The sequence below is a fragment of the Cnephaeus nilssonii genome (genome assembly GCF_951640355.1).
Source record: "Cnephaeus nilssonii genome assembly, chromosome: 21".
In the NCBI taxonomy this organism is placed as follows: Eukaryota; Metazoa; Chordata; class Mammalia; order Chiroptera; family Vespertilionidae; genus Cnephaeus; species Cnephaeus nilssonii.
Genome location: NC_137092.1, coordinates 30,864,708 through 30,888,281, shown reverse-complemented (window position 1 = coordinate 30,888,281; position 23,574 = coordinate 30,864,708). Strand labels below are relative to the sequence as shown.

General features: G+C 47.2%; 1 protein-coding gene across 5 annotated transcripts in view; it reads left to right on the top strand.

Annotated features, from left to right (window-relative positions):
* Positions 1–23,574, top strand: part of HHAT (hedgehog acyltransferase) — a 174,308-nt gene that overhangs the window by 22,813 nt on the left and 127,921 nt on the right. For all 5 annotated transcript variants that reach the window (XM_079761620.1, XM_079761624.1, XM_079761623.1 and 2 more), the window contains 3 exons: positions 8,254–8,367; positions 16,299–16,493; positions 17,522–17,737. In XM_079761620.1, the coding sequence (XP_079617746.1) occupies positions 8,254–8,367; positions 16,299–16,493; positions 17,522–17,737 (525 nt within the window). The remainder of the gene's footprint in view (positions 1–8,253; positions 8,368–16,298; positions 16,494–17,521; positions 17,738–23,574) is intronic.

Below are 23,574 nucleotides of genomic sequence, written 5' to 3'. Positions count from 1 at the left end.
CTCTCCCGTGCAGCTTTAGATGCCAGTATTGAAGTTATCTGAATTGTAACCGTGTCTAGGACCCGATTTCTGATTAGATTCCGTCTAATGCTAACTCACTGCTTCTGGACGGTGGGCTCCCCATTTGGGCACATTCAGTGTTAAGAACCATCCCCGGGAGGTGGAAGAGTTAACTTTTACAACATGTCCCGTACAAGTGATCTAACAGGTGGGACTAACAGGTGCGACTCGGAGAGAAGAAGGAGCAGAGATTATTCCAGGCTAGAGGGTTGAACCAGTGACTTGGAGCTGAAATTTGGAGAGACTTGGAGGTGGGGAAACACTTTCTTCTCTCACATTCCCTAAAAGTGGTGCCGGTCAACATTCTTCAGAAGGTTATTACTTTTAAAAATCATGTCCTGAACAGTTGCTGTCTCTGTTAGAAAGAAATTAGAAACCACTGCAGGTAAGAGTGAGCGCATAGCGCCCCAGTGAGATGTGAAGGGTGGCATCAGTGTGTGGGGAACTGACTGAAGCCGCTGTCGGGATAACAGTCGCAGCTAAGTTCCAGGTGGGTGGGTTGTCCAGCATAATTTCACACCCAGGTTTCATGAAGGCAAATATCAGACCCAGTTCTGTCATCCATGCAGACATTTATGAGGCAGGTAGTAGAAACCAGTTCAGGCCAACGGGCCCTGCTCCTGTGGAGCACTGCCTAACAGGAGGAAGTGGGTGGAGTTCCAGTTCATGTGACAACTACCAGAACTGGTTACTAGTAGTGAAACCAGAGAAGTGTTCTGTTTTAGATTGCGTCTTTCTTTATAACCATAAGGCTAGCCCTGCCAAAGCAAGGCCTCAAAAAATTGAGTATAAACTCAGAATTGTTCCTCTCCACGGAAATCTTTAGTAAAAGGCGAAAGATTTATGCGATCTGAAGAGAAACCAGAGTATGCTTTGCTCTTGGCAAGTTCCCTCCTCCAGTAACTGCAACTCCTAGTTCAGTTATGGTGGCATTTTAGCTCTTGAGGTACTTTCTGCCTAAAGTTTGCCCAAGAAACTTTAGTTTCTTGTAGTTAGAACTGTCAAGTTTTAAAAAAAGTTTTTTTAAACTTAAAAAGGATTGTACTCTGTGCAGGGTATTATGGGTATGCAAATGAGCCTGAGTCATCACCCTTGAGATTCTATAGATACCTTAGTAGTCACTGGGTGCCTCTGGAGCCACCATTAGAGGGCGAAGCAGAAGTCAGGCTGACTGGGCTCTAAACCTCATTCTGGTTCAACCACAGAAACTGGTTTTATTCCTTTTGTATATTGGGACTCTGGGTATGGTTCCTCTCCTCTCCTTTTCCCAACCTCCAACAATTAAGACACAGAACCACAGAGAGTTTCCTCTTGTTCATGAAGGCAAACCTCAGACCCAATCTCAACCGCTGAGACACACTGGCTGGATTTTATTTTACTTTATTTTATTTTATTTTTTGCTTATGGATGGCCACTTGCTATAGCACCTTTTGTTGAAAAGATGATTCTTCCGTTGAATTGTTTTTGCACCTTTGTCCAAAATCAGTTGACCAGACTTGTGTGGCTCTATTTTGGGGTTCTTGTTGCTTTCTTTTGATTGATGTTTATAGAGTATGTATCCTTCTGCATCCTTTTACTCTCAACCTACCTAGATTGTTATATTTAAATCGAATTTCTTACAGACAGCATAGAGTTGCATCATTTCTTAAAAATCCATTCTGCCAATCTGCTTTTTAATTGGTACATATAAATTGACCAGTGTTCATTCGGCTTCTTGAATCTGTAGGTTTATGCCTTTTGCCAGTTTTACAAAATTTTTAGACATTATTTCTTTGAATATATTTTTTTTTCAGCCCCACGTTTTTTTCTCCTCTTTTTTTTTTTTTTTTAGTATTTCACGAATCACAGGAATGTTCGATCTTTTATAATTGTAACAAGGATTTCTGAGGCTCTGTTTATTTATGTTTTCAGTCTATTTTTCCTGTTATTCAAATTGTGTGATTTCTATTGACTTACCTTTAGGTTCAATGCTTCTTTCCTGAGTCATCTACCTCTGCTAGTAAGCCTATCCAGTGAGTTATTTTATTTATTTTATCTCATTGTCATTCCTCAAGTCCTGAGGTCCCTAGCCAGTCTGTCTTCTTTCTGCCATCTTTCGGGGCCTCCCTATGTTTATCTTATAATCACATTCAGGGTTTTTAGCTGTCGTTGGAGGGAAGGTTAGGGAGAAAGGTGTTTATCACATCTCGCCTGGAACCAGAAGTCTCTGCGTTGAAGTGTTTTAAAGTTAGTTTCAGACATCACAGAAAAGATAAGTCATTTTGGTAGCAAACAGATAAGTTTCTGCAGAAGAGATGGCGGAGGCAGTGTACGCGGGCAATGGATGCTGGAGGCGTGGTGAGCCATGGCTCTTGTTCTTGGCTGTCTCTGTCCCCAGCCTTGGAGGCACCTTAGCTACCACAATGACTGACTCTCCTAAGAGAAGCTCTGGGATGGGCGTGCATAGAAAACCTACACTCTGCCCCTCCCGTGTTTCTCTTTTACTCCCACGCTATACTTCTAACACCAGTTGTGTGGGGGGCTTCCCTACACCAAGCAATTCTGCGACTCCACCTGGGTGTCCTGCAATTCCGCTCAGTGCTGACACTCCACCTGGGGAGGGCATCAGATCCCCCAGGTGAAGGGCTCAGTCCCACAAGATGCTCCCACCCACCTCCTTCCCATGCCAACTGCACGTCCAGGTGGCCCCCATGGCCCCGTCCTCAGGGCCAGTTAATTTGCTAGAGTGGCTCACAGAACTCAGGAAAACATTTTACTTACTGTTTAACAGTTTACTGTAAAAGGATGGTATAAAATATATCGATGATCATCCGGATGGGAGAGATGCACAGGGCGAGGTGTGGGGAGGGGTGCTGAGCCTCCAGGCCCTCTCCAGGCCCCCCACTCTTCCCAGAACCGCCACCTGTTCGCCAACCCGGGAGCTCTCTGAACCCTGCATTTTGGGGACTTTTATGCAGACTTTATCACGAGGCATGATCAATCATTAACTCTATGTCATCCCCTCTCCCCTCTCAGAAGAATGGGGTGTGGCACTGAAAATCCCAAGCTTCTACCCATGGCTTGATCTTTCTGGTAAACAGCCCCATCCAGGAACCCACCCAGACTCACCTCATTGCAACAAAAACCAGTGTTATCACCCAGGAAATCCCAAGGGGTTTAGGAGAACAAAAGATGCTCCTATTGCTGTTATCACAGGAAATTACAAGGGTCTTAGGAGCACTGTGCCCGTCATCGGGTGCACCAGTATATATATATATATATATATATATATATATATATATATATATATATATATATATATATATATTTCCTATGATTTCACAGGGAGCTCTCTCTTTGAGAGCTCAGATAGCTAGCTGATGGGCCAAGGGGACAGATTGAAATGATGTGTGGGAGAATTCTTCCACATACTCTGCCCACTTTCCTGGTCTGCCACCCAGTGTGTAAGTTTCAAGGAGAAAAATGGTATCTGTGGCCCTGGTTGGTGTGCTCAGTGGTTAGAGCATAGGCCCACGCACGGAAGGGTCCTGGGTTTGATTCCTAGTCAAGGGCACGTACCTGGGTTGCAGGTTTAGTCCCCAGCCCCAGTCGAGGCATGTGCTGGAGGCAACCAATCCATGTGTCTTTCTCACATTTCTCTCCTTCCCTCCCTTCCTTCCTCCCTCCCTCCCTCCCTTTCACTCTATCTTAAGAATCATTGGGAAAAATATCCTCAGGTGAGGATTAACAACAACAACAACAAGGAAAACAATGCTGTCTGAGATTATGAAGAGCTCCCCCCTTCTTTCCCTGGAGGGATGGCAAGAACGTTAACTTCTCCTTTCTCTCATTTATCACTTCTCTCTGCCTCGGGGACCTTCAGCGTTTTGGGGTTCCATCTGGAGTTCCAGTTTCTCCCGTTTGCCCGCTGCAGAGATGTTACATATGAACTAGTTTTCTTGAATATGTGAAGACTTTCTAGGCAGAAAGCAAATTCTCTCGAGCGTGAGGACCATTTTAGGAACCATGGTCCCCAAAGGCCTGGGAACCATTTTTTTCTCCATGTCTCTGTGACTCGCTTGGTCTTTCTGTGTCCTGCAGAAGTGACGCGAATGGGACGTAGGATTTATTGGCGTGGTTTGTAGCTGGGGAATCTTATGAGGTTATGTCATTTGCTATCTAGTCATCACATTCTGTTACACTTTTTTGGGGGTCGGGATCCCTAACTTATTGACCAGCCTTAGTAACTGTTTGCACCTCATTTCTCCATATGCTGTATGTGCCTTGTAGAAAATGTTTGTTTTTTTTCCAGTTTGAGGATGTGGGGAAAATAATATATTTTTTAGTGCCTTTGTCTTCATACTAGAATTTAGTATTTCTCTTTTAGAATGTGATTCATTCTTTGTAAGCTCTAGGAAGAAAGGGAGAAATGTGGAATAGGCAAACCAGGGAGACGGGATCTGCACTTGCTCAAGTATACGCATATGTCTGGCATAATCTGGAGTGAGTGCTAGGAAGTAGGGAGGTAGCGGTGTAGCTAGAGGAAGTCACTGAGTTTGTTTGTTTGTTTGTTTGTTTGTTTGTTTTATATATATATATTATTGATTTTTTACAGAGAGGAAGGGAGAGGGATAGAGAGTTAGAAACAGCCAAAACCGGTTTGGCTCAGAGAATAGAGCGTCGGCCTGCGGACTGAAAGGTCCCAGGTTCGATTCCGGTCAAGGGCATGTACCTTGGTTGCGGGCACATCCCCAGTAGGGGATGTGCAGGAGGCAGCTGGTCGATGTTTCTCTCTCATCGATGTTTCTAGCTTTCTCTCCCTCTCCCTTCCTCTCTGTAAAAAAATCAATAAAATATATTAAAAAAAAAAAAGAGAGAGAGTTAGAAACATTGATGAGAGAGAAACATCTATCAGCTGCCTCCTGCACACCCCCTACTGGGGATGTGCCCGCAACCAAGGTACATACATGCCCTTGACCGGAATCAAGCCTGGGACCCTTCAGTCCGCCGGCCAACGCTCTATCCACTGAGCCAAACCGGTTAGGGCGGAAGTCACTGAGTTTTTAGGTTGGCAGTTAGGTTGAAGAGATTCAGAGAACTTCCCCACATCAATTAGGTTCTCTTGGTTTAACTAAGTCCTCGAGAGGTTTTCTCTTTCCTTCTACAAAACACCTCCCTGCCCTCTTTATACCCTCGTCCGTTTTGCCTGGCCTAGATTATGAGGGCCATTGAAGAGACTGGGATGGTACGTGGTAGAACAGTGCCCTGATGCTGGTCCTGTTGGTGGCATCCTGACCCCGGTGAGCATCTTCACCTTCACCTGTACAGGATGGGGAAGACACTTAAGCAGAGATTTTATTTACAGGGGAGGGAAAAAAAAGTTTTGTTAATGAAAACATTTTGTCTTTGAGGAAATGTTGGCTGGGGAAGGAGTGTTGTCTCTGAAAATTGTGAGCAGTAAACTAATTTAGTTCAACTTATTTTAGAAAGAGCAAAGCATCTGTTGAAAGAAAAGCAAACTCTTGCAATAATTGCTAAATGAATCATTGGGCTGAGTTCATCCAGAGAGCAGCGCTGCTCCTGTGCAGAATTCACATAAATACGCCCCCCTTTTCCTCTCTCCTTGGGAGATTTATAGGCCATTAAGGTGAGCGTGCTGCCTTTCAAAGTGCAGGGAAATGTTTCCGGATTCAAGTACCTTGTAAAGGTTTCCTCAGAGCCTTATAAACAGATTGCTTTTGCTCAGTGTGATTGGGAATTAGGTATGGTCTCAAAGTAAATAATATGCACACAATGTTATTTAGGAAATAGATAACACAAAAATGCCTAGCACTTCTATTGTGTTTCTTTTGTTGTTGTTGTTGCAAAATTCTGGATACAAGGAGAAGGAACACCGTAAATCTATTCAGCTCTGCACTGTCTGCTCAATCTGAGGAGAAAAGAGGCATGCTAGTGAGAATTACTGACTGGTAGTAAGTAAGGTGGGTCCTTTTCTGTTTGGTTTGAAACGCATACCTAGATTCACTGGTGGCTGTATTCTAACGTAAACACTCATTGCCTCCATGATCCAGTTCCTGAACATCCCTCGGACTGACCTAGCTGCTGTCTTCCTCCATTTCATTTTCCTCCACTGAACAGACTTATTTCAGAGTAGTTTTCTGCAAGGTGAATTCTTTTCATAATGCTTCTATTATGAAACTACAGCTCGATTGCAACCAGAAGAAAAATTCTTTCCAAAGTATGTTGATCAAAACAAACAAACAAAACTCCAAAGTATGTTGATCAAAACAAACAAACAAAACTCCAAAGTATGTTGATCAAGTTTCCACGGAGACAACAGGTTCCTCTCCAGCCAGTTTAAACAGAAAAGAATTTATTGTGGGAATTTCAGGAGATCTCAGAATAGTCAAAAAACTGTGGGGACAGGCACTATGTGAGCTTCCCGTAGCAATTCCCAGAGTAGCCTGCAACACGGGGGCTGCTGCTGCACAGTTCACGGCTTGAGAACTACCCAAACTGCCACACCAGGAAGCTGGGTACCGCCGGCCTGCCTGGGCCTTGGAGTCTCCACCAGGGCTGCTGGGGAGCAGCCAAAGGGCCTCCGCCACCATGCTTTCAGGAGAGTCTCACAGCCCATATTTCTTTATGTTCTTTCGCCTTCCAAGTCTTCCTGTGTTCCCCAGAAGCAAGGTCATATGACATGTGCAGCCGTGCTAGCTGCAGGGAATTCTGGGAAATGTAGTTTCCTGCTTTCCGACCACTAATGTATAGGAAGTCGTAACAGCAGGGGTTTGGAGTGTGGATTGAGTCAAGTGGTGGTGTCTGCCGTGTGGAGCAGACCTTCCTTTTACTAGTATTTTGAGGAGAAGGGTGTGATGGTTGTTTCCTATGGTATTTCAGATGTTGCAGTCTTTCTGGATGCTGATGTTCCCCTTTTGTTATCCATGGATTCACTCCTTTTGAGTCCGCGGTTTCTAGAACCTTTATCTTTTCTTTTCTTGGTTTTTAAAATACGTTTTTATTGATTTTAGAGAGGAAGGGAGAGGGAGACAGAAACATCAATGATGAGAGAGAGAAACATTATCGATCGGCTGCCTCCTGCATGCCCCCCACCAGGGATCAAGCTTGAAACCCAAGCATGTGCCCTGACCTGGAATCAAACAGGTGACCTCTCAGTGCACAGGATAATGCCCAACCAACTGAGCCACACCACCCAGAGCTATACTACGTATTTCATCACAGGAACACAGACTTTGCAGCCTGAGGATCTGGGTTTTGAACTTGGGCTTTGCCATTATTGGCTGGGAGACTTGGGGCATGATATTTAATCTCTCTGAGGGTAGTTTTCTTACCCCGCAGTGGGCAGACCATACCATGTAGTAAGTCCACAGACATTGGTGGGTTCTTCCCATTCTGGGGATGAGGGCAGGCTGCCAGTGTGGGTGGGAACCTGGAGACCTGGCTTGGTCACGAGGTGGTGAGCAGGAGGTCAGCCCTCTCTTGAAAGGTCACACGCAGTCAGGGCTCAGAGTTCCTGGGCGTGGGTGACCCACACCCTTAGTATTTCTTTCCTTAAGCCTGAAAACTAAGTTTTTTCACTTTTTGAAAGGAATCTTAGACATTGCACTAGTTCAGACCTTCATTTCCCACACAAAAGGCTCAGGTCCAGAAGTTAAGTGCCTGGTCGGTATACACAGCGACAGACATGACTAGAACTTGGACCACCTGATTCTACCACTTTTTTTAAAAAAATATATTTTTTATTGATTACAGAGAGGAAGGGAGAGGGAGAGAGATAACTAAGCTGAAATAAGCTAAGTTCATGACTTACACCGTCTGTGTGATGCTGGGTAACAACTGAATTCTTTAACCCCAGTTTCATTGTTTATAAAATGGGAATAATGATTGTTTCTGTCCTGCAGAGGGTCCTGGGGAATCAGCTTTAACAAAGACACGTATTTGGAGAATGGCAATGAGACCAGCCACTCTGGAGGGGAGAGTGTATGTGGGTGGAGGTTCAGTAGGGTCAAGGATGGGAGTGTTATGTAAATCATCGTGGATCGGCTGCCTCCTGCATGCCCCCACCGGGGGTCCAGCTTGTAGCGTTTGGACTCCCATTGGCCTTCCTTCCAGCTGGTTTATTATCTGGAGTTTGTGTTCTGCCTCAGAATGCACGGGAACCTTTCTCATAAATTCTGCTTTTGGCCTATGTAGGACCAGACGGACTTCGAGTGGAGCTTCTGGATGGAGTGGGGGAAGCAGCGGCTGGTGTGGCTCCTCCTCGGGCACCTGGCTGTGTCGCAAATGGCCAACCAGATTGCAAGGAAGGTATGCCTCTGCATCGTTTCCTTTTAAGCCTCTTTCTCCTTTGCTTTTTGTGAAGAAAGGGCCCTGAGCTAAGAATCAGTAGACATGGCTATGAGCCTGGAAGAGATGAGAATGAATTATTAATGACCGATCAGACATTCCAGGTACAGGGGTAACACGTCCTTACCCTACACGTACTTCCTTCGAGTTTTTTTTTCCAAACCAATGAATGTAAAGGTTTGAACGTAAAACTACAATTATCAGCATGGATGAATGTCTGGATTATGACATGGAGCTAATCGGGTAAGTTGTAGAGGAATCTGTCCGGTAGGATCCCATGTATACAGAGCTCAGAAGTGTGCAAACTAGATTCACACCTGCAAATGTACAAAGAAAGATAAGATAACACAGAATTAACATAACACTCAGGACAGTGGTCACGGCTGGTCAGGGAGGGACGTAGAAAGAATTGGGCTGGGGTTGGGGGTTGGGGGGTAGATACCCAGAGCCCTTCAAAGCACTGAGAGCCTTGTTTTCCTTAGGCTGCTGGTGGGTGTGCGGTGCTGTTTCATTATTCTTCGTACCCCTTACAGACGTCACAGATACTGTTTTCTGTGTGTATGAGATTTGATATATTTTTAATTGATCACGTGAGTAGAAGGCAAGGTGAGGTTGCCTTGGGCACACTGAATTCTTCATGTCCTGCCCGCCCCACCCCTCGACCATGTGCTTCAGGACCCGCGTGCCCCCGTCTGGTTGGCCTCCTTTGCTTCCCTCTTGTTCTTGCTACTACTTGTTTGTGACTCACAGATGAGTGTTTCTCTAGCTTTCTTCATTATCGACCCCCGCCAGGAGCCCTTTAGCTGTTTTTCCTAATCGTCACTGCTCTATGAAATTTGAACCACAGATGTACTGCATATCTGTTTATGTACTGTAGGCATGCCCGTGCTTTATTTATAAAGGGTACGTTTTTTCTTCAAGAACCACCTCCCCCTCCGTAGGAGGAGCTATAACCCCCCATTGAGAATGTGAAATGTAGATGAACTCTAGGTTCTTGGCTAGATGCTCCTTCCTCTTTTCAAGCTTCCTGTTTTCAACTCCTATTTTGCACTTCTCATCATCAGAAATGTTAGGTCCGGAGGAGGAACGAGGCCAGAGTGGTGAGGGATTATGAATTTATACGGATCATCCGCGCACCAGGCGGCTGAGCCTGGATGGCTCCAGCACCCAGTGACGGGAGTCAGCGGCTTTTAAAGGACTTTTGGCGGGCTTTTTTCTGGGCGGAGACTTCTTTATGCATACCGGGAGGGGAGATAATGGAATGTGGTCACCGCAAATGAAATGTGGTCTTCAGCAAAGGGAATGTCCATAGAGAAATGACCTGGACAGCCAGTTCCCCAGGGAGGGGTATAAATTTAATTGGTTGTTTGAACCTAATAAGAAATCCGCATGGTTTAGGATACAGATGTTCCTCCGCTTAATTTTCTTGCAACTTTGAGTTAAGGCTCTTTCTGTCTTGGGAGGCGGTATTGGGTGTGATTAGGAGCGCCTGGCTGGCTCCCAGCTTTGTGGGTTTTAAGCTATGCAGTCTTCAGCAAGTTAGTTAATACCTTTGAATTCATCTCCTCATTTGTGCAACCGGGATGGGAGCACTTGCTTCCTGGGGTAGTGCTGAGGGTCTGATGTTTTTCAAGGTAATGTTTGCATATGATGACAGCTGAGTAAATGGTGGTGGCTGCTGTCATCGGCTGGCGTTTAGCATGTGCTGAGACTGTCGTCTGCATGTGCTCCTGGGAGCAGTCCCTCCACGGTGTTCAAAAAGGAGGCGACGGTCTTGAGATCCCAGATCTCCAAGGGCAGAGTCTGTCTGTGCAGTCATGCCAACACTCCTCTCAAGAATGTCCTTCTCCGACCCTGTTTCAATGTGTGCTGGGTGCTGGGGGAAGGGATTGGGAGACACACCCCTTCCTTTGGAGAGCTGAGTGAGGTTACCTAGGAAACGCGGGTCTCAGTCTGGACCTATATGTGGTGGTGGGTTGGGTGCCGGGGGAAGGAGTGGGCCACCTCCGCCTTGGGGTGACAGGGAAGGCCTCCCAGGATGTGGCTTTGAGCTGTGGCTTGAAGGAAGTCGAGTCGTTTGCTTACTTCAGCTTGGCATCTCATTCTCAGGCAGGGTGCACAGGCAGACCTGTCTTCATATATACACACACACACACACACACACACATATATATATATATATATACATATATATATATATATATATATATATATATATATATATATATACACACACACACACATATATGTATATTTAAGACATATATATATATATTGATTTCAGAGAGGAAGGGAGAGATAGAAACACCAATGATGAGAGAGAATCATTGATCGGCTGCCTCCTGGACACCACACTGCTGATCAAGCCCACAACCCGGGCATGTGCTCCGTCCGGGAATTGAACCATGACCTTCTGGCTCATAGGTTGATGCTCAACCACTGGGCTGGACCTGTCATTTTATCTGCAGAACACATGTCATCCAAAGTTAGTAGGAGGTGGCTTTGCATTTTTCTTGGAATGAGGCAGAGTTCACAGAGTCATCTCTGTGTGTGTGTGTGTGTGTGTGTGTGTGTGTGTGTGTGTGCCGTCCCCTTTGGGACCACAGGTTTGATTTGTGCGACAGCTGGCGAGGAGGGTTCTGGCTGGGGCTGGGGCACAGTGCTTTCTTTGTGTGAGTCTGCTTGGCCCTTATAGAAGTCTGAGCCACAACGTTGGCCCCATGAGCTCTGAGCTTTCACCACCTGGGCTAAGTGTTCCAGATGGCCCTCATTCGGGTGGGTGTTTTGGTACGTAGGGTGGAAGATTGGGACCGGATTCATTTATTTCCCTGTCCTGGGAGGCATCCTGAACTATGACCAGCACGGTGCAGGGCCAGATGTTAGCGATTCTTGGTGTTACGGCCCTTAAACCCTGAAGGATGCTTCGCCTCTCCATCTAATATCTAATCGTGTCTCTTCCCTGGCAAGCCCTGCCTCCTTCCAAAGAGAGGCAGGTTATTTTCAAAAGCGTAGTTTTCTTTCTTTCTTTTTCTGCCATGACAAGTAATGAAACTTTCCACTGAGCTCCTTGGCCGAGGTTAAAGGCCTTTTCTCTGGGTTTTGGTGACTGTGCCAGGGCCCGGTGCCCTGGGAGGGGCGGCTGAATCGCGGCTCTGGGCCTGGGCTGTGGTTTGTTACGATTGGCGCGCGCGCTGGGTGGGTCAGACAGTTCCTCCTTTCTCGAACACCCCTGTGGCCTCACCACCACCTGAGACGTGGTGTTCTCAGCCCTCGGAACGGAAAATAACCCTGCAGGAAGGTTCTGAGAAGGCCGCCGGGGGTGGGGGCTGTGGGTTGGGGCTGCTGCTAACCACAGAGCAGTTTTCACTGTATCTGAACCCACATCATTAGCATCCGGGCCCAGACCGCTGAGCTCATCGGCCACAGGACTGAAAGCGTGTTGGCTGAGATGAGTCAAGTAACCCCGGGAGGGCCACCGGGGGAGCAGGCGCTCCTCCCAGCTGGTTACCGAAACCGCACACCTAATAGGGATCTCAGGCACTAATGGCTTTCCTGGAACCCGGCTCTTCCTCCTCCATCAGTGCAGATCCGGGGAGGGATGGACGGCCCCCTCCCCCGCCTTGCCCCCGGGGAAAAGCAGGCTGGACTGCAGCCCTTTGGACTCTGGAATGGTTTTTTTTTCTCCCTGTTTCTTTGCGGAGATACACGGACATATTTTTCAGCAGCGGCTCCCCTTGATTATGTAATACACTAGGCCAGTGGTCGGCAAACTCATTCGCCAACAGAGCCAAATATCAACAGGACAACCATTGAAATTTCTTTTGAGAGCCAAATTTTTTAAACTTAAACTTCTTCTAACGCCACTTCTTCAAAATAGACTCGCCCAGGCCGTGGTATTTTGTGGGAGAGCCACACTCCAGGGGCCAAAGAGCCGCATGTGGCTCGGGAGCCGCAGTTTGCCAGCCACGGCACTATGCCATCAGGATCTCAGGATCACTGATGGACTCCTTTCATTTCTTTCTCAGACAATGCCCCACCGAGTGGTTTTCAGGCAGATGCGGGAGAAGGAATACACAGCAAAGTCTGGTACAGTTGCCAACAGGAGTCTTCACCGAGGCTTTGCATTTTCGTTTCTCCCGACAGAGATAATGAGGGAAACCACTCAGGCACATCCTATTACCAGTCCGTGCCCACAGCCCAGAAAAGCTAGAGCAGAAGAGAAGTAGGGATGGTGTGAGCGGGGGCATTGCCAGCCAGCTCTCCCTGACTCCCTTTGAAGAACATCTGAAGAGGGTAGGTTTGCAAAAGGAAGGAGGGCCAGTCCCCCCCGTCTGTTCTCAGGGGTGCTGCCTTCAGCCTTGGGAATGCGCCAGCTCAAATGGTTTGTGCCCGGGAGGCCTCACTGGGGCGGTAGGCAGCAGTTCTACAACAGAGGTCTGCTGCCGCAGGTGGGGCCTGCGGGTGGGTGTTGGCATCTCAGGTCTGCCTGTGCACCCCACCAGGTGCCAACTTGAGATCCCCTCAACAGAAAAGACCCCTGAGAGTGGGGAACACACAGTAGGCAGTGAGGTATGGAAGGACTCCCTTCTGTCTCAGATGCATTGGCAAAGCAGCCTTTGTTTATAAGGGGTTAAGTGGTAGAAGTAGAGACTTTGGAAAACAGCAGGATTTCACATTAGTGGACCAAAAAGTCCAAAATGTTGGTGCTAATTTCTTGTTATATCTTAGTCATAACTACCATGTTAAATCCCAAGACTTGGGGAAATATCCATCCATCCATTCACCCATTCACCCCTCCTTCCATCCATCCATCCACCCATCCACCCCTCCTTCCTTCCATCCATCCATCCATCCATCCATCCATCCATCCATCCATCCATCCAGTATTTATGAAACACTTGCTATATGCTAGGTATCCTTTGCATTCTGGGCTTACATTATTATAACATGAACATGACAGGATGTTAGTCTTCTAAGGGAGGCCATCAAGTAGAGAGCCAGCTTCCCCCTCCCCCCGTTTTGAGAAATGGTTCAGTGTGAGTACAGGGAACAGGTGGAGGAGGGGAAGGTCGCCTCCCTACTTCAGTCTGGGCAGTAAGCCCCGTGCCGCCTGAGAAAGGCCATAGTATTCTTAGTCTGGCTTCATCTCTTCTGCCAGAAAACTGAGTACAGTTTTTGAAAAATGTTTGTTAGGTTTTTTAGAAGTTTCTCCTCTTCCCCTGCTTTCCTTTTTATCTTCATTAGAAATGGGAGCGCCTGGAATAAAGAGAGTTAAGGGGTTGGGATAGTTCTGATGCATTTCACATCCAGCAAAGTTCAACCTGTCTTATTCTCAAGCTTCAGGTTGTTCGTACTTTGATATCCTTTCAAAGAACAGTGAGATAGCCTTGCACACCCACCAGAATGGCTCCGCTGTAACAGTAACAACACCAAATGTTGGCGAGGATCCGGGTACACTGGGCCACTCAGACATTGCTGGTGAGCACCTAAGGTGGCCATTCTGGAAAACAATTTGTAACTTGTTATAGAGCTAAACATGTCACTACCATGCATCCCGGTAAGTTCACACTTGGGCATTCATTCCAGAGAAATGAACACTAAACCTGAACACAGATGTTCACATCAGTTTTATTTATGATGGCCCCAAACTGGAAATAGCCCAGATGTCCTTCAGCGGGTGAATGGTTAAGCAAATGGTGTTACGTCCACATCATGGAATGCTGTGCAGCAATAGGGGAGCCAAGCTTTGGTACCTGCAGCAACGTGGATGAATCTCCAGGGAATTATGCTGAGAGGAGAAAGCGAACCCAAAGGTTACACGCTGTGTAACTTTTGAAATGAGGCATGGAAGGCTACTCACCCTATATTAGGATTTTAGTGGAGTTTTGTGGATGGGATTATAATCGCATTTTTAAAAATTTATCTTTGTTGTCAAACATTATACAGATGTACCCTTTCTCCCCCAATGTCTCTCTTCTAGCCCACACCCTCCCCCTTGCCCCAGGCCTTCACCACATATTGTCCGCGTCCATGCATTTTTATAGACAAAGGATGAAAATCGGTATTTTATAGGTGCTTCTTTTACATTGTGCACATCTTTTCCTTTTCATCGCCTGTTCGCCATGAACATATGTAGTAGATTTGCCTTTACCCGTAGGTGAGAACGGGTGGGCGGTATGAGGGTTTGTAGAGAACACGAGGTGAGCGAGAGAGCTTTTTCTGTGAAGTCTTAGAGAGAAGGACATCAGATGTCGCCTGCCTGGACTGTTTGGCAGGAGGGAGACAGTGGGGGATGGAATGTGGGACCCGCTCAGGTGCCCCCAGGTAGCCTTGGTGAGCACGGGGAACTCACCAGAGAATCTCTCGAGCACATGGGATTTGCACAGCACTATGAAGTATTTCCTGAAGGTTCGTTCAACGTTTCCAAGTTGAAGCAGCTTAAGTCTGTGGTTAAATTCCCAAACGAATCCCAGAAAACAGGCTTTTTCCAAATGGATCAAGTAGCACTTAATAAAAATGTGGCTGTGTATATGTGCATGCTCGTAGCATGAAACAATCCCAAGTGGTAAATAATGCTGCTGTAGGTCATGTTGCAAAAGAACTCTCTCTCTCTCTCTCTCTCTTTTTTTTTTTTTTCATTTGTTGTGACTACTTCTTAAAGAACACTCTTCGGCAACCTTGTTTCTTATACTTGCACTCTGCCCAGAGGTGAGTGTTTGGGGGAAAGTTTGAAGCAGATTTATGTGGCTGTTTTCTGTGGGCAGTAGGATGGAAAAATAGTAAAAATGAACTGCAGATTTCTCTGATTTTCTTGGAACTTAAAAGTGGCTGACGTAATCGCTCATTTAAAACGTTCTCTCTTGAGCTGGAGTATAGGTTTGGGAAAAATTGTACTTCAGCAAATTTTTTTTTTTTGGAAGCGTTAACATCTAAGGATGGGATATTACAATTTACAGCCCACATCTGCCTTTCCCTTAAAGAAGGCTTTTTGTTTTTTACAAGAAGACATTCCTGGAAACCATATTTTATATGCACGCTGAAAAGACACATCCTAGTTCCCTATAGGATAACAACTAACATTTCTACTGTACGTACTGTGTATGCAGACACCATTGTAAGCATTTCACCTGCATTTACTTACTAAGTCCTCACAACAACCTTCTGAAGTAGGTACTGGTATTATCCTAATTTTATATATGAAAAAAAACAACAACAAAGAACCTGAGACACAAGAGACATGAAGCAACTTACCTAGGGTCACACAGCTAGTTAACGGGGACACTAGGATTTATTTAGGCAGTTGGACTTGAAAGCTTGAGTAATTAAACCACTATGATATATTGCCTTTTGAACAATGTTCAACATCCTTGTGGCTTTTAAGCGAGCCAGAGATGACCAAGAATTTATCATAAAAGCAGAGACATGCTAATTTACCTATTTAGTTACTGAATGGCAATCACTATAAAACTTGATAATTAAATAGAAAGATATTCTCTGATTCTTCTAAAAATGAGACAATGTTTTAATCAGGTTGACTGTGCAAAGGCCTCAGTATCACAGAAAGCAGGTAAGATACACGTTTTCTGTGACATAAATTAGACTAAGCAATATGCTAATAAAGTAAAAATGTAATTAAATATTTAATGTTAAACCTGCGGTTTAGACTTTAAAAGCCTTTTGTGGTTTGGATGGCCCGGGTTTCTCAGTGAGACTCCTGAGAAGTGTTCACCAATACTTGCTGTCACCTTCACTTTTGCAGGATAGTGTGTGCAGGGGGTCACCAAGCATTAGCCTCTCGTAGGTAGAACCTCCCATAACAATGCCCCTTAGCTCACCCTTATCTCTCCCCCACCCCCCGCCCATGCCTCTCTCATGGGGTCCTCTGTCCACAGCACAGACCCTGGTTCCTCACCGCCTATGGAATGTGGGCCTGCTGGTGTGTGCTGGGGGCCCCTGGAACGGCCATGATCTTCCTCCACACCGTCATCTCCTTCTGCGTAGCCCAGTTCCGGTCACTGTTTCTGTCATGGCTCTGTTCTCTCCTCCTGCTCTCCACTCTGAGGCTGCAAGATGTGGAGGAAATTAAGGTAAGTGTCTCCGTTGGGGAGAAGGTCCCCTGAGTGGTGCCCCCATCCTGTAGTTCCCTTTTTTCAGGCAACAATTGAAGAACTGTGATCGGGCTCCTCCTAGTGGCCACGTGCGGTTAATGCATGTTGCATTCTGCAGTCTTTTTTTGTAGCTATATATGTCTGAGCCCTCTGAGGTTGCACAGGGCTAACCTTGAAGCTATGTTAGCCTTCTGAGGTTGCACAGGGCTAACCTTGAAGCTGTGTCTGAGCCCTGTGAGCTTGCACGGGGCTAACCTTTTCTTCCAGTTTGGGTAGGCATGGATGGTGGCACATATCACAGGAACAGAGGGTCAGCAATAGAGAGAAAAGAAAGCAATAGTTCCCTGTGCTTTCATCAAAATCCAGCTGGAGAGTGCTGTACAATTTACAGGAAGCTCTCACATGCCTTGTCTCATCTGGCGCCCATGATGGCCCCCGAGACTGATAAGGCAGGTATTTCTTTGCGTAGAAAATGTTGGGAAGTTTTTTGTATGTTTTCTTAAATCACGGCAGAGCTGGAATTCCTGTGGTGTCTTTATTTTTGTTCGTTCATTCACTCACTCATTCATTGATTCAAGTGATGGCACTTAGACTTCGTGTGCCCTGGCTGGGCACCTGATGGGACAGATGAGCTAGTGGACAATCCGTGTGACATGTATAAGCCTCGCGTTGTCTTCAGAATTGTTGGAGGAGCTATCACAGTGTCCATTGGTTGTGGCTAACCTTCAGGATACCCACTGGATGGATCCGACAGGTGCATCCTGGGAAAACCTTCATTATGTTGCATCAGGCTTAATGCTGAGTTGGTGGTTGGTATTAGAGACACTCTTCTGCCCGCTGCTGTTTAACTGCTTGTTTTGATTACCACGGATTTACCTGCTGTTCAGTGGTTCTCGGCTCCCTTTATGGTACTGCGGCTCTACCTGTGGAAGAAATCTCCTTCCCTGGAGACTGGGCCAGGTCCCTCCTTGCCACTCATGGGCTGTTCTTTCCTGGCGACTTTGCAGAGAGGGTGGTACAAGACAGAAAACGAGTACTACCTGCTGCAGTTCACGCTGACCGTCCGCTGCCTGTACTACACCAGCTTCAGCCTCGAGTTCTGCTGGCAGCAGCTGCCCGGCGGGCGCACCTTCTACTCCTTGCCCTGGATGATGGCCTACGTCTTCTATTACCCCGTCTTCCACAACGGGCCCATCCTCAGCTTCCCCGAGTTCATCGGACAGGTAGGCCCCTGGGAATTGGATTAGTGTTCTGTAGGTTCAGCCTCTGTCCTTGTTGCCATGTTCATGTAAGTGACCCCTGAGTTGTTGTTGTTTTTAAAAATATATATTTTTATTGATTTCAAAGAGGAAGGGAGAGGGAGATAGAAACATCCATGATGAGAGAATCATTGATTGGCTGCCTCCTGCATGCCCCTTACTAAGCCTGCAACCCAGGCATTGCCTGACTAGGAATTGAACCGTGATTTCCTGGTTCATGGGTCAGTACTCAACCACTGAGCAACACCACCCAGGCATAGTGCTCACAAATTTAAATCACATTATTGTCTTGGTATTTTAAAAATATACTTTTATTGATTTCAGAGAGGAAAGAAGAGGGAGAGAGAGAGATAGAAACATCACTGATGAGAGAGAATCATTGATTGACTGCCTCCTGCACACTTCCTACTGGGGATTGAGCCTGCAACCCAGGCACATGCCCTGACCGGGAATCGAATCGTGACCAGCTGGTTCATGGGTTGATGCTCAACCACTGAGCAACACTGGCTGGCTGTCTTGATTTTTTTTTTTTAAACATAAGAAATACTTCAGGAAAATCAGCCCTCAAAATTAAACTCGACTTGTCCCAACCCTGATTCTTGATGGACTATGACAACCAGGATTAATAACTGGGCACAGCGAGGAACTCTTGGGGAGCCCGCAGGACAGTCCCAGGGAAAGAAGAAATTGGGTTCTCCTGGTATTGCTGGCAAAGTAGAAAGAGAAGCTGTCTCAGCTGTTGATTGGGAAATAGTATGCTCCCTCTTATTTTCACAAACTGCCATAGCCTGGGAACTGTTCAGGGCGATGTAAATGGGATGGAGGGTGGAGCTGGAGGGTTGGTGGGCAAGTGTGTTTTTGCGTCTGGTGCCCGTGTCTGCCAGGACCCTGCTAGCCTTCTCTCCACAGCAACCTGGTTTGAAGCTCATGTCAAGCCACCTTCCTCATTCCCACCTCACTTTTCCTCCCACTTAGATTTTTTCTTATTCCACAGCTAGCCTCATGGAACATGTTAATGCGGTTAATTCACCTACAGTGTTAGTAATTGAAAACACCTAAAATGGGAGGTTCCTACCTCTCACCATCAAAACAAAATCCTGATTGAAGTGAGGAGAATGACATGCATGCACACACAGTACACACCTGTACCTGCAGTACATGCATGCACACACAATATACATGTGCACACATTACATGTGCAGACCCACATAAAAATACACACACACACACACACACACACACACACACACACAGGCCTAGAAGTGCGGTTTAAAGTGCAGAGCCAATGTAGAACATTTTCGGAGGAGAACACGAAACGTGACCCCTGGAAAAGTCAGAGGGTTCTTAGAAATCCCTTAGTTCTGTCTTAAAAATTCCACTGTCCTCGAAAGTATATTCCTGCATGATAACAATAATGTCGGTTTTAGAAGTGCCCGTTAAATTATTTAGCTGTTTTTCCTCTGCAAATCTGTAGGTGGCCTTGGTATTCTGGGCAGACACTGTTTAGCATGTGGATATGCATACCTCAGTTTGGGTTGCATAGGATCATTCTTTCGTCCTGAAGTAATTTTAAATCTGTTTGCAAATTCTGTTCAAAATTATTGTGTAAGACAGAGGTGGGTAGTGATGACAGCGGATCTAACTCCAGTTCTCAAAGTGTGTTCCCTGGACCTGCAGCACCAGGATCACCTGGGAACTTTGTTTCCGTGCAGATTCTCAGGCCCCGCCCAGACTTGCTGAGTCAGAGGCTCAGGGTAGAGAGTGGAGGTGGGGGTGGAGCAGGACCCAACCAAGTGGTTTCACAGGCCCTCCAGGTGGTTCTGATGAATCTAGAGGTTGAAAACCACTCTCCTAAGCGCCTCAGAAGATTGGGGTACTGGGGGGTGGGGTGGGGGGCACAGGGTAATGTGGGCTCAGGCCTTCCAAGTTGTCTCTTGTACAGTCTCCTCACCATTGAGAGTTTTTATTCTTCCCAACGGTGCAGTCAATAACTTTTGGACTGCACACCCGAGTCCCCCTCCCCCCACACCTCTCTGAAGCCGGGCAGTGATTCTCAGAGACATGGAAACATTTTCCTAACTGCCTCTTGTCCATCGAGGAGCTTGGCCCTGTGGGAGGTGCACTTCGTTGTTATGGGAATCATCCTTCTTTTCCTCTCTCCGCTGCTCCTCTGAAGTTGCCCCTGTGGGGCCAGGCAGGTCCTCTCTCTGTCGCTCAGAGGTGAGCGTTGAGATGACCGCCACCTGACTCTCAGCCAAGGGCGCCCGTTCTCTTGAGTCTCAGTCTGGGGAAGAGCAGGCCTGGTGTCTTCCCCCGGGGCCCAGGGGTGGGGCCTGGGTGGCATCTGTGCCCTGGCTCTCTCTTTTCTACCCCTTTCAAATTGGAAGTAATTTCCCAAAGCAGGAAACTTCGGGAAGACAAATGGAAACCTTTGTCTACGATCGAGGAAGTTTCATAGAGAAGATGGTCTAGAAAAGACAAAACGTTCAGTGAGCTACCGGGCACATGAAAACCCAGCCAGGAGGTTTCTGCAGAAGCCAAAGCTGCCTGCGGGGCACTTACCTCCTACAGAAAAGGGGGTGGAAAGGGTGCAGCTGAAGTAGGAAGCTAATCTAGTGGTGGAAGGGGTGTTTCAGAGAAGGGAAAGGTGGGGTGGGGAGGAAGAAGGCTAACTGGCAGGGCTTGCTCTGAAGGAGTGTTTGAATAAATGCCTTCAGATAGAAGGACTGTAACATTGACATTCCCAGTTCTTAGACGCACAGGTCCATGCTTACAAACTCCTGAGAGCAGGAGATGGAGCTGTACCATCAGGGGGCAGCAGAGTCCCACACAGAAATCTGCGAACCCGCCTGCTAAGAGGACCTTGCTGGGCACAGCCCTGGGAGAAGGTATCTCTCACCCATTGTTTAGCACATACATGGACACACACAAGATGAGGGACGTAAAGAAGAGGTGTCCTCTGTAATGTGAGGCACGTGGAATTTGCACATAGCCATCATGAACAGGTAACACTTGCCCGTTAACAGGCCTCCGTGCCTTAACTTGAGGGTCATCTCTGATGGCATGTGGAGTTCCAGGCTCCGTTTTTTTTTTTGCTTGTTTATTTGTTTTAATCCCATGGTCTGTGGAATTCAGATACTGAGCTATGGGGGAGCCCTGGGCAGAGGGGAGGGAAGGGGGCGAGGAGGGAAAGGCAGGACATGCTCTTTGTTTGCTTAGCGAGGAGCCTGAGCCACCACACCTCACTCTAAAGAGCTTGAATTGTTCAGTGGGGGCTGGAGAGTGTTTGGTGAGTTACCTTCCTTGTGACTCAGTTTCCTTTATCAGTTAAATGGGAAGAATAATAGTACCTCCCTCTCAGCCTTGAATAGGGATTAAATTAAATGAGTGTGTATACGTAATGTGGCTTGATACATGAACACTACAAGGTGTTAACCATTACTGTTATTGTTGCTCCGGCCACTCTGGGGTAAATTTAGGCCAGAACGGAGACCCTGGTTGTCCAGTCTGGTGGGTGCAGCAGCAGGGAATTCTGGGTAGCGTGCCGGTTTTATCCCTGCGGAAGGGAGACCCAGGCAGTTGCTGCAGGTCCCTGAGGGGCTGGGGCTGGCAAGAGCCAGATAGACAGTCAGTGTCCCTGACACACTGCTCAGGGTCTGGAGTGGGCTCTGGTTCCAGCATCTACCTGGAATAACACGAATTGTAATAAATAATACCAACTGAGCACTTGCTCCGAGCCAGGCCCCAGGAGAGAGCTGTTATTACCACTTGACAGGTGGTGACGCGGAGGCAGAGAGAGCACGTTGGGGTGGAAGGAATAAAGATGGGAGCCTTTTCATGCCCATGTGCTGAGCGCCCGGTAGTCAGAGAGAAGGTGCAGCGTGGTTTGTGGACATGCGGGTCTGGAGGCTCAGGCTGGCCAGACCAGGCCCAGTCCTGGGGCAGCAACACCCACTCGCTGCTCTGGCAGACACCGCTGTCTACCACCGCCTGGGTCTGGGTGCCTGGGGAGGGGCAGCCAGGGTCTGACTGGGGAATGGCTTGCTGTGAGTAGAGGGATCATCTGTGGCCCCTGGCTGGCAGAAGCTCCCCCGCCACAGAGGGATAAGCCGCGACTCCAAAGCCCTTGGACCAAACACAGAGGTTGGCGCCAGGAGGCACAGGTGAACGGGCGGCTCGGGAAGGCTTTCGTTCAGGCTCTCAAACACTCGTATTATTACTGTGAGAAGGAAAGGAACTCTTCCTCTTGGAAAACTGTCATCTGTCATCATCCGAATATCTTTAAAAGCCTTCAATATTCCTTTTTATGCAATTTGCATGAAATGAGGTTTTAAAATATAATCTGCTTTAAAATGCACTTTGCAGATGAGTTAACGTGCATTTTTGTAGTGGCGCCTTGAATTCCCGCTGATGGCAGTTTCCAGTGGGCTCAAGGTTGGCGCTCCCCCAGGTTGGAAATATCTCGAATGAATTGCTTTGCACGTGGACAGGAGAGCAGTCTGCTTGTTAGGTGAGCTGGATTGACAGCGACCAAGGCTGATTTTTTTTAAGTCAAAGGGAGGCTACTAGACTGAAGATAAAAATAGAATGTGATAATGACCCGACTCTGAAGAAAGATAACCCTTTTTAAATATATATATATATTTTATTGATTTTTTACAGAGAGGGATAGAGAGTTAGAAACATTGATGAGAGAGAAACATCGATCAGCTGCCTCCTGCACACCCCCTACTGGGGATGTGCCCGAAACCAAGGTACATGCCCTTGACCGAAATCGAACCTGGGACCCTTGAGTCCGCAGGTCGACGCTCTATCCCCCAAGCCAAACCGGGTAGGGCACCACTTTTTTTTTTTTTAAATCATCACCCAAGGACATACTTTTTATTGGGGGAGAGAGGAGAGAGAGGAGAGAGAGAGAGGCATTGATCGGTTGCTTCCCACACTCGCCCCAACCTCGGATGGAACCCACAACCTTTTGGTGTACAGGATGATGCTCCAACCAACTGAGCCATCTGACCAGGGCAGTTACCACTGCCTTAAGTGAAAGCAAATAGAATGAAAAATTGGATTGTTCTCTGCCGTGTAGACATTTCTGTTACCCCGCATTCGGAGGCAACCAGCCAGGGCGGCAGGCTGAGCGTGGCAGAGGAGTCTCTTGTGGGCGAGTGGATGCACGGAATTGTGCCTTCTTAAACCCAGTGGGAAGTTTTGCCCTGAGGAGTGTCAGATCTAGAAAACTCCCACACTCCCTCTTGTCTTCTGCTGGTCCAGTGGTGTAAGGCTGAAATGGAATCCACTTCCTATCTTAGAGCTTGCTTATACATTTCGTCATCTTTGTGTTTTCAACTTTTGTGCAGCCCTAAACAGCAGGCAGTCAGGTGAGGTCACAGAACCAGGCTACCTGGGCAGGACTTTGATTTTTGGGGTCTGTGTTGTCCACAGGTATTGAGTCTACTCTGAGTGGTTTGTCTGAGTCTATGAATAACCCAGACATCCCTGCGTCACCTTTGACATCTGGCTCTGAATCGTTTCCTAATTGTGCCCTGTGTCTGGTGGTCTGGGACGCCACGAGGGAAGAAGGTGAAGGTGAAGAATGTGGAGTACAAGGCACGTAGTGACAAGAGATTAACTACCAGTCGTCCAGTGCTTTTCATGTGCCAGGTGGTGCACTTAGTCCTTTTTTTATTATGTTAATCACCACAACATTCTCCCCTCCCCCCCCCCCGCCCGCCCCTTTGATGTATGCGGAAACCAAGCCTCAGAGAGGGTAAGCAACTTGCTCAGGATCACCCAGCTGTGTG